Below are 12039 nucleotides of genomic sequence, written 5' to 3'. Positions count from 1 at the left end.
AAATGTAAAAGACATCCCAAATTAAGAAATTATTGAATCAACACAACTGACAAAATGGTGAAATTTAGAGAATTAAAGAGAGAGAAGAGTCACAGATGCTTAAAAATGCTTACTTTGTTCAAATATAAACATGAAAACAGTGTAATGAATAGTATAAATAGGAAGAAGTATGATTGGTGGTCATTAAACAAATTGAGGTTTGTATCTTTTGTGTGTAGGTTGATTAGAGACAAAAATATAGGACTGAATTCTGAATCTGGTAACTTCACTTTTCACAAAATGTTTAGTGAAGATAACAGTAAAGGAAAATGAAAAGTCGATGAGTTTTTGGAATATTTTAACATTTCTTTGTTGTACAAAGAACTAATGTAATCTTAGACATTTTTCCTAGAAATACAAAGTCTTAACAAAATTCTCTGGCAATACACACTTAGGAAATTTCTCTTTTAGAAATCTGATAATATTCAATATGATGTTCACTTTTATTTACTTTAAACAGTGCCAAATAGTGTTTTAATTTTTTTGAATTATGTGCTGATATCCACTGGTGGTATCCACCAACTATGTCAGTGGTCTTTTTTTCCTTTTTTAATTGCAGCCTAGAAGGTATGGTTGAAGAAAAGAACACTTACTTTATTTATTTGAACAAATGATCCTACAGGAGCAACACATACCAGAATAAATGTCACCAAAAAAAAAAAAAAAAAACCATTATTCAGGATTAATTTAGGAATAATCATGGACCCATTATTTAACATCAGATAGGTTAAAAGCAATTTGGGTTTTATAGTTAAAATCATCTTCCTGTTTAGTTCTGTGTGTTTTTTAAAATATATTACTAAGAATAAATTCTGTTAGAGTATCATTATCTTCTGAAAGAGAAGTATACTTTTTCTAGTCCTTACATTAGAAAAGATGCCACCCTGGGGGCTCACTCATTTAGCTGTAAAGTCTTGATACTCAGAGTAGTTCAGAGACCAACAGAATCTGCATCACTCAGGAGCTTTTTGGAAATGCAGAGTTTCCAGATCATTCCAAATTACTGAATTAGAATCTGCTTTCAAACAAGATCATTCCCGGTTGTCTATGTCCATTAAAGTTTAAAAGGCACTAAATTAGCCTTATATAGACCAGACAATTCAATTTTGCTGGTAACATTCCTTAAGATGTATGATGATTCAAATGTAAGGTTTTATGGAAATGATGTTAAAGAATTTAACGCTAGAGGAAAAGAAACCAATGTTACTCTAAAGCTATTCTGTGCAGATCTTGTGTTAGACATTTCCAATGTATTAGTTCATTTAATCCTTACAATACTCTCTGAGGCAAGGGACACTATCTCCATATCTCTGGGCATGAAAACCAGCCTCAGGTTAAATATCTCATCTATTTATCTCTTCCACACAGTGTATTCTTTCAATAAATACTGAACATCTCATTTCTGCAAGTCTCTGAGTTAAGCCTGGAAATAAAATAGGCATGGTCCCTACTGTCCTAAAATGTACAATATATTTTAATTAGACAAATGCTACGAAAATACAAGGTGGTATGTAAGTTTCTAAGAGGGAAACCTAAACTTTTCCAGAAGTTGTATAGGGAAAACTTCTATTTGGAAAGAGTATCTAAACTGACTGCTGAGAAATAGTTTTGTAAAGTTGGCCCTGAACAAAAGGCGAGCGTGTCAGTTTAGTAAGGGGATCCAAGCAGCAGTTGAGGCTGAAACATGGCAGGAATCCTGCAGAGCTTCGTAGAGCAAGGTGCGGACGTTGGATCTTATCCAAGAGTCAAAGGAAGCCACTGGAGGGGTTTACGCAAGGAAGTAACAAACTCTGATCCACCTTTGGCAAAGCTCCCGCAGTCAGACTCGCGCCAGGCCCTGCAGGCGGGTGGGTTTATTAGGGCCACTCCCCTCGGCTGCCTTTCTCCACCCTGGTCACCGCCTCCCGCTCCTCGGCCAAGCTGTCTAAGGGGTGGGAAGTGTGCGAGAGGGGCGGGGGAAAGAAAAACACTCTCAAAAAATATTAAAAAGAAAACATCCCCCTTGGCAGCGAGTGCGCGGGAAGTTGAGCGCGCGAGTTCCGGGTTTCCCGCCCGACCCCCGCCGGCCGCAGCCCGGGTGAGCCCCCAGCCCCTGCTCGGCCGCCGCCCGCCAGGCCGCGGCCGTCCGTCCATCCGTCGGTCTGGCCGTCTCCCATCCCCCGCACGTCCTTCCCGGGGCGCCGCGCCGGGTCTGCGAGGAGGAAAGCGGCCGAGGTTCGTCAGGGCGCGCGCCACCCGCGGAGCCCCTGCGCTCTCGGGCGGCGGCGCCTGCACGACCCGGTCCCGGGCTGTTCGGAGCTCGCGCGGCCCCGCGCCCACCGCCCGCGCGCCGCGTTCCGGGCCACTGCCTCGGACGCCACTTGTGGAATTCTTCCACCGGCGGCTGTAACTTTAAACCGGCCTGAGCGAGGCCTATTTTTAATCAGAAACCAGCGCCCAGAGTGCCTGTGGAGAAGGCTCGGATGGAGGGCTAGCCCGCCACTTGAGGAGTCCTCACAAAGTGGTGTGGAAGGACGGGCTTGTCCCAGGAGCCTTTCTTTGAGATCTGTCGCCCCCTTCCAGGGAGGGTCGTTCTGGTTGCTGGGGGGATTTTGGGTAAGGGTTGCCTGAGCCTGGGGAACTATATCTGAAACCCATCGCTCGGCCTCCAAGCGGTGACTCCCAGGCCGCCACGCATGAGCCCGGGCCAAACGGTGGCCTGGCCGCCCTCCTACAGGGATCCTTCCAGGAGCTCTTTAGGGACCGGCGTGTGGCAGTGAGGAGCAAGGAGATGAATGTAGCAGCCAAGTACCGCCAGGCCTCCCTGTATGTGGGCGACCTCCATGCAGACGTCACCGAGGACCTTCTGTTCAGGAAGTTCAGCGCCGTGGGGCCCGTGCTGTCCATCCGCATCTGCAGGGACCTGGTCACCCGCCGCTCTCTGGGCTATGCCTACGTGAACTTCCTGCAGCTGGCAGATGCTCAGAAGGCCCTGGACACCATGAACTTTGACCTGATAAAGGGCAAATCCATCCGTCTCATGTGGTCTCAACGTGACGCCTACTTAAGGAAATCTGGAATTGGGAACGTGTTCATCAAGAATCTGGACAAATCCATTGACAACAAAACCCTTTATGAGCATTTTTCAGCTTTTGGGAAGATCTTATCCTCCAAAGTGATGAGTGATGATCAAGGCTCCCGGGGCTATGCATTTGTGCACTTTCAGAACCAGATTGCGGCCGACAGGGCCATCGAGGAGATGAATGGGGCGCTGCTTAAGGACTGCAGGCTGTTTGTTGGCAGATTCAAAAGCCGCAAAGATCGGGAAGCCGAGCTCCAAAACAAAGCCAATGAATTCACCAATGTTTACGTCAAAAACTTCGGAGATGACTTGGATGATGAGAAATTGAAGGAAGTTTTCAGCAAATATGGCAAAACCCTAAGTGTTAAGGTGATGACAGATTCCAGTGGGAAATCCAAAGGCTTTGGCTTTGTGAGTTTTGATAGCCATGAGGCTGCCAAAAAGGCTGTTGAAGAAATGAATGGAAAGGACATAAACGGACAGCTGCTTTTTGTAGGCCGGGCACAAAAGAAAGCAGAGCGACAGGCTGAGTTAAAGCAAATGTTTGAGCAGCTGAAACAGGAAAGATTTCGTCGGTGCCAGGGGGCGAAGCTCTATATTAAGAACCTCGATGAGACCATTGATGATGAAAAACTTCGAAGGGAATTTTCTTCATTTGGATCAATTAGCAGAGTTAAGGTAATGCAGGAAGAAGGGCGAAGCAAAGGATTTGGCTTGATCTGCTTCTCCTCTCCTGAGGAGGCCACGAAAGCATTGACTGAGATGAATGGCCGCATCTTGGGCTCCAAGCCTCTCAACATCGCCCTGGCCCAGAGGCCCTAGGAGAGGAAAACTTACTGCACCAGCCAGTGTTTGCTGCAGGTTGGGTAGGGAATGTTAGTGATCTCTGCCTGAATTGTCCTCAGTAAATTTCAGATCCCAGCTGATGGCTTTTTAGTTTGGTAAACATTGTGATCAAAGGTTTTGTATATAAAGCTATTTCATTTTCTTCCGAGGAAAAATATTTGAACCTTAGAAGCCCAGTTCTTTTTACAGAAGCACACCATTTAATTACAATATTATGTATTTTTCTGATTTTAATGTAGTGTTCAGAGCAAAAGTATAGTTAGATATATTTTATTGTATTTTGAACCAGCTGAAGTGTGGTAATTATTTGCGTTTACTGCATACTTTTTTCTTATTTTAATATCTTTAGCTTTAATTTCTTCCATGAAAATATGCCCAAAGTAGTTCTTATACCTAAGGATTGCAAAATTATTTTTACAAATTTTCTTATTTCATATCTAATTTTTTAAAGAAACCAAAATTTAAAAATCGCCACTACAAATTTGATATCTAATTTCATTTTAATAATGTTTAAAGAACTAGGACATGGTTGAATATCTTTTAAATTTGTATCCCCAGAAGATTGTTTTTCTAATGTCTGAAATTAATGGTGGAGTTTTTAATGTTGCCTACAAACCTGCTTTATAGGATATTTTGCTGTTCTTTCCATTGGTTGACCATTCAGGTGCTTGCTGGTTATCAAAATAGTGACTTGAATAGTAGAACCTTAACTTCTACATTCCTTAAATTATGAACCTGTATCTATTTAGGTAAAAAAGTTGGCCTAGTCTTAACTCTCTTTACATATACACAATATAAAATTATGCCTTAAGTCTTGAACCAGATACCAATACTATAAAAGTCATATATATATATAGAATATAGATACTCTGTTTACCAACTGTGTTTTCTAATCTCTGTTTTATGTTGTTCCATGTAGTGATACTGTCTCAGGGTTCAGAAAAGTAAGATCCTTTATTTTTATGAACTTTATGTCTCCTTTTATCAGACCTTAAGAGCTGTGTAACCCATTAAGGGTCACATTTAGCCTGGATTGATCAGAAGTTCACTAATTGATTTTCTGATAAATTGAAGTTACATCACTTAGCCCGTTGTCCAGCACAATTTTTATTTCAGTCTCATTCCCAGATCTTTCCTTCTCTCCTGCCTTTAGTCAATATTACTCAGTTCCTCTGTACTTTTTAAAAAGGGTTTTATTATACTGACTTTTACTGTGTGCTATTTGAAATCCACTTTGGAAATGGATGCAAGAGTTATTTATTTACATTTAAGTAATTAATTTTAAAATTCTTATTCAGTCTTACCAAAGGTGTCTAGAAAATAGTTCTGTTGTTGTTGTTTACTCTGCTTGGTTGTTTCTTATGACCATATATTCAAGTTTTCTGTTTTTTATATTACCAGAACAGAAGAAACATTAAAGTATTTTTCTTTGGCAATACTTTAGCTATTAAAGAATGAGAAAATCTGTTTTATTTATTTTTGTATGAACTATATGTATATGCATTGCACATTTTCTAAATTAAAAGTCTCTTTTAGACAATGAAAAAATTATGAAGAGTGAAAAAAATTACAGCAACACATAATCTTATTATGCAGACAGATCTTTAAAATTTATTGCATTTCCCAAATTTTTTCTATACTTATACACATAATTTAATGAAAATGGAATCATACTATAAACCTTGTTTGAAATTGCTTTCTTAATTTGACAATATGCCATAGTCAGCTTATATGACCACAAATAATTATTTGCACTATAATTTTAATGACATATCTTTCCATTAATGTTTGTATCATAATATAATAATTTCTTCTTGATAAAAATGTAGGTTGCTAGATTGTTCCCTCTCTTTTTCTTTTTTCCTCTATCATAAACAACTTGAAGATAAACACCCTTGCAAACTTATGTATGCTGATGTATATAATTTTCTTAAGAAAATATATAATTCACTGGAATTAATGTTTAAGAGGACAGCAATTTAAAAATTTATTTCAATAAATATTACCCAAATGCTGTTCAGAAACTTGTGCCACTTAACATTTCCATTATGAGTGTCTATGCTCATTTTCCTGTACTCTAAGAAGAAGGGATTTTGTTTAAGTAGTTCAATTCAAGATGATATGTAAAAACAAAATATTTCATGGTTATTTATTTTATTTTTTATTACATCAAAAGTTAAGCAGCATTTCTTGTATTTACTGGTCATTTGCCATATTGTGAGCTAATGTTTCAGGATCTTAGCCTATTTTCCTGTTGGGATATTTTTTATTTAAATGGATTTGTTCAATTTCTTTACATGTTAAGGACAAAATTTTAAACTTTTTTTCCTTGATACTCTTATCTTGTTTCTAGTTTTGAGAATCATTCCAAAGTTAAATTTTTAAAGTCAAAAGCTAAATCTTTCAGTTTGGTGGCTTTAATATGTTTCAAAACACTTTGAACACCTCAAATATAACCCCCAACCACATACGTACAATTCATCTGTATTATCTTCTATTACACTCAGAGTTTCATATTCTCAGTATTTTCTAAACAAAACTTTTGTCTATACAGTAGCTTATCCACAGCCTATATTAATATTTTTGAAGTGTCTTTAATTTTATTAACATGTTTTGGTAAATACTGATCCACTAAGAATATATATGGAATCCATAAGCCAACTCTAATTCATTGGCTCTTTGAATCACTGTGTTGAGAAGTATTTACCTCCAAAGGAGAGAGCTTTTAAGAAAAGGTGCTAGGCAACATGACTGGGAAGTGTAGTAGGTGTGTCAAGCCTTGACAGCTCTTTCTGGATAATTCACTCTATCAAAATGTTCAAATATTTGAACAGTGTTTCACAATGCTTGTAAATGGATTATCAAGATAATATCAGGGAACTGAGTTAGTTCTCTTCTCACATGCAAAAAGAATTAATAGAACATAATTTACAGATGTTTAGATGAATTGTAGCTATAGCTTCATGACACAATAATATATCATTTTAGTAAAATTGCTTATTATTAATATTCACCATAAGAAATGGTTGTCAGTTTACCAAAAAATATGATCTTGTAGATTTTCTTGATTATTTAAATTTTACTCATTCTAAATTGTGTGTGTGTGTGTGTGTGTGTGTGATACTATCAAGTCATCTTAGCAGTAGAGATTCATGAATTCAAGAAACTTTATTCTTTTTATGTCCAAGTGCCTTGATAAATTAAAAAAAAAAAAACTTCACTTTTCTGATAAACATTCCAGTAAAAGTTAATTTATACAGAGATGCCTTGAGCCACTGCTTCTCTTCTCCCTTTTCTCTCCCCACACACATTGTCAAGTTTGTTGTATAGATGCCTGCTTGCATATACAGCCAATTGAATAGATATATGCCTTTTAAATTTTTTATTTTTAAATTTTTAAATGGAAATTTATAGTTAGTAAAAATAAGCTTTTTAAAGTGGTGTAGGATTGGTATTTTCATGTTCTTAATATTTTTATAACTCCATTGAGAAAAGCTCAAATAAAATCTAATCCTTCAATGATGAAGACTTGTCTGAAAATGATTTTTATTTAATTTTTTCATATATCTAATTTTCTAAAATCAGGTTTTCTTAGGAATAAACTAGAAACAACTTTCATTTTTAAATGAAAATGGTCATATTTCATGTTTTAAAAGACCAACTCCCATAGGAACTAGTAACTCTTTTTTAAGTTACTCATAATGATGGGACCATGATTGAAAAGCACCTCTAATATAGACCAAGATTTCATGAGGAATAAGAGACTACTTTAAAGACACTTTTGAATTTAATTGTTAAAGTAAAATTCAGCTAATATTTTGAGGATTTAGAATTAGCTTACGTATTATATTCAGAAAGTATGCCTCATAATGTAATTTTTAAAAGTAAATAATAAAACAGGTAGAAAAAAGAATTCTTTTAAATCTACATTTTAGAAAGTAGAACAAATTAAATATCCTCAGGATATCTTTGGTTTCAAGTAATAGGAAATCCAGCTGATAGGAGGAAAGGAAGTTTTATTTAACAAAATATTCAGAGTTAAGGTGTCTTCAGGTGAAGTATAGCAGAATGTCTGTGCCAGTTCTCCTGGAGTCTCCTGCTCTTCACTCTGTCTCAGCTTCATCATCAGGCAGGTTTTCAAGATGCTTGCAGGAATTCCTGTTACCACACTGAACACGGCAACACTCAGAAGGTGATACCTTTCCTAGAAACCTTTTAACAGCTTTTCCCCTCAGTTCTCATTGTCCGTTATTGGCGTACTTACCCGACAAGAGCTGCCACTAGAATTGAGGAAGGAGTCAACTTTCCAAGTTCCTTGCAGAATGGGCTTATGCTAGGAAGAAACAAGAGTAGAAACGGCTGTAGGGTATGCATCTACTAAACCTTGGACAGTTTTCGTTATTTATATCTAATTTTTAATTTCAGTATTTACTAGATATTTCGTTTCTGCTTTTAACATTTGCTTACAAATAGTTCTTAAAATTCAGTTTTCTTCCTACAAATCATTTTCAACACTTGAGTCAAACTGGTGATTTTCCTCTACCTCAAGTTGTATAACCGTAGGGAATAAATTGTGTGGTATATTCTGTATAAAACTGAATTCACTTTTGTTTGGTAGTGGGACTTGTGTTTTTTACAAGCAAGGAGGTCTAAATGAGGCATCTACTGAAAATTATAACTGAAAACATCAGATTCACCTTACTCACCCCAATGAGTTTCCACCAAAAATAGTTAACAACAGATTACAAATGGCCAAGAATGTTTTAAAATAAATCTACATTTAATAAGGTATTGGTTTCTTGAGTTTTAATTTAAAGTAGTGTAAACCAAATATGTTTTCATGCATGTTAGTTAATATTTTAGAATTGTACCACCAGAGGGAAGGAACTCTCAATTTATTATGTATATCACCAACTAGTGTGATATTCTATATAAAGAATTTTTTAGAAATAGTTCCTACTCACAATGTAATAGGTAAATCTTGAGAAGAATCTAAAAAGTTAGGTACCTACAAAATGGCCCCAATAATGTAACCAGAAATGTAAGTCAATGGGTACTCAGTTTCTTTCCTAAGGGATTTATATTAGGTCTTTTAGTATATTAAAATGGTAAGAATTAACACAATTGGACCTACCCAAACTTCTCAACATATTTTTTCTGTATTACACAAATGTGGTATAACCGTCACACATTTTAACCATGCAACATATACAAACAAACAAAAAACAGATGTATGTAAATTCTGAGTTACAAATTTGTGAATTTGTTAAAGTCAGATTATTTTGCAAGTTTGTTCAGAGGAAATATTTATAGCTACTTGTTGGTTTTGTATCATGGTCATGTGTTATCTTAGCGTTCACAGAGGATGCTTTTAACAATATTGAAGTTCCCCTGAGTGAAACAATTGAATCTATAAGCAAGAGAAGAAAAATGATCTTCTTAGTGGCATTCTTTGCCATAGTAGAGAAAACTCGTAGCTTCTGAGAGATATTGGCAGTTTGTACAATGATATCACATCAGATTTTGTTAACCCATTTGTATTTACATCACCTTAGATATTAAAAATATCCCCAGTTTGAAGTTCTGCCAAATACTAACAGCATATTTGAGTTCCAAAGGCAATATCACTGAAATGGTGGATGTTATTATTAATTTTTTTTGCATAAAGTGAATAAGGGTCATGATTCATTGTGTTGTGTGTGCTTATGAGTTTTTTTAATTGGTATTTGCAATGGAATTTTCTTATCTCAGGAAACCATATCTGACAGTCTGTAGTGAATCACAATTTTGATTTAGATTTCATTTCATCTTTGTACATGTGCCAGTGGCATACCAGTGCACCACAATTTTGACATATTGCCAATTCTAGTTCCTTGAAGTTAAAGTAAGCCTTTATAATTGTAATTTCAGCAAATCTTTGTTAATCAAAAAAGTGCTTCAGTTTGAATGCAAGCCAAATCTTAGAATTATTTTGACACATCATTATTTTACTGAATTACCAAGGGAGGTGTTAAAAATGGTAATCTAGCATTATCCACTACTTTATTCACTAATATTTCATACATAGTACTTATAATAAGAGACATTTGTATTGTACAGATTACAACTGGCAAAAAGCAAGTGGTACTGAAGTTATATGATAATCTCATTTTATTTTAATATTTATTTTTATTTTAACCAAATTATATTGCGAATGTGATCATGTCATTCTGCTTAAAAACCTCCCATAGCTACCCACTACTTTTAAAGTCAGATATAAATCTTTACTGTGGCCTAAGAGACCGGCATTTTTTGGTCCTTATGTATCTTTTAGTCCTATTCTTATGCTACGATTTCCCTTGGTCAATGGGCTGTCAATAAATTGTTCTTACTGCAACTCCTTTAAAGTGTCAACCTAATCCCTGCCTCACTCATAGCTTTAACTTTTTATCAGATAGTATACTGTCAGTTGCAAGGGGTAAAAGAAGTCTTATAACTGGTTTATGAAAAAAAAAAATGTTGGGGGGATTAATTGCCAGATCAAAATAAGTAAGAGATCTTCTTTTCAAAATGGAAGTATTTTTTTCTTTTCTTTTTTTCTTTTCTCCTTACAAAGGTCAAGGAAGGCTCCCCATACACTGTTATACTACAGAGGCAGCAGTACCTTTTTTGAAATTAGACCACAAGGCATAGTGTTGTAGGGAGAAAAAAAAGCAAGTCTTTTACAAAAGGTCAGGGAGGCTCACATTCAAACAATTAGAATGTTATTTTAATATTATTATTATTATTATTTTAAATAACAGCTTATTCTCCTCCCTGCCTACGCTTTTTCAGGTTTTAGGAAATAGAATAGATATTTTTCAGTGGGCGATCTGATAATATTCTAGCTGGAACATGTGATGGAAACTGTCCTGCCTTTGTAAGAGAAAAAGTAAAAAAAAGTGGTATGTCCTTAAAAAGATAAAGTATAGGGTAGAGAAACAAATTCAGTAGCAAATCACTGCATTTAAACAAAATCTATTATTAGAAATCAGCTTGGGAAGAGCAAACATAGCAGAATAGACCTAAGAAAGTATGGCCAAAAATGTTTTTGGGGAAATCTACATATTGATGGATTTTTGTTTAGTTATTTTGTTCTTTAGAATTTATATTAAAATATAATATACACACAGAAAATATAGAAATTTTGAGCATATAATTTGATGAATAATACAAAAATAATTATGGTTCTGTAACTACCACTCAAATCAAGAAACAGAATATTTCCTAGATCCCTCTAACTCCCTCCCAATCACTTTCTTATCACACTCATTCAAATGTAACTTCTATCTTGACTTTAAACTCCAAAGATTAATTTTAGGTACTTTGAACTGTATTCAAATTGATTCATAAAGCATACATCTTCTTGTGTCACTTTCCCTCAAGATGTTTTAGTGAGATTCATATATATTATTTAGTGCAGGAGTAAAGTGTTCATTGTCATTATCATATATGATTCTGTTGTGTGACTATACTACAAATTATTTATCCTTTTACCATGAAAGGACATTGAGCTGCTTCCATATTGAGACTATAATGAATAATGCATCTTCGAAAATTATCATAGATATCCTTTTTGATTGAGTTATAAATCACATAGCATAAAAGTAACCATTTTCAAGTGTGCAGTTCAGTGGCTTGTAGTATAGTCAAAAGGTTGTGTGACATCACCATTATGCAGTTTAGAAAATTTTTATCACTTCAAAAAGAAACCTCATCCAGACATGAACAGTTACCCCCATTCTCTCCTCCTTCCAGCACCTGGCAACCATAATCTAATTTATGTCCCGAAGGCTTTGCCTGTTCTGGACATTGTATATAAATGCTTTCATACAACTTGTGACCTTTTTTCTCTGGCTTTCACCTAGTCTAATGTTTCACAGTTTTGTCCATGTTGCAGCATGCATCAGTACTTAATTCCTTTTTATGCTTGAATAATATTTATTTGTATGAATACACCACATTCTGTTTATCCATCACCATTTGTTGGACATGGGTTTTTTCCACTTCCTGGATTTTATAAATAATATTTCTGTGACTTTTGTGTACAAATTTTTGCATGAATATGTATTTTC

General features: G+C 35.7%; 1 protein-coding gene across 1 annotated transcript; it reads left to right on the top strand.

The window, feature by feature from the left end:
* Positions 1 to 1937: 1937 nt before the first annotated feature.
* PABPC4L (poly(A) binding protein cytoplasmic 4 like) lies at positions 1938 to 8733 on the top strand. The gene has a single exon (XM_032463530.1). The coding sequence runs from the start codon at positions 2810 to 2812 to the stop codon at positions 3920 to 3922; it is 1113 nt and encodes a 370-aa protein (XP_032319421.1). The 5' UTR covers positions 1938 to 2809; the 3' UTR covers positions 3923 to 8733.
* Positions 8734 to 12039: the final 3306 nt, after the last annotated feature.

Source organism: Camelus ferus, chromosome 2 (genome assembly GCF_009834535.1).
Source record: "Camelus ferus isolate YT-003-E chromosome 2, BCGSAC_Cfer_1.0, whole genome shotgun sequence".
In the NCBI taxonomy this organism is placed as follows: Eukaryota; Metazoa; Chordata; class Mammalia; order Artiodactyla; family Camelidae; genus Camelus; species Camelus ferus.
The sequence above is the reverse complement of the archived record's forward strand: the minus strand, read 5'-3'. Positions and strand labels throughout refer to the sequence as shown.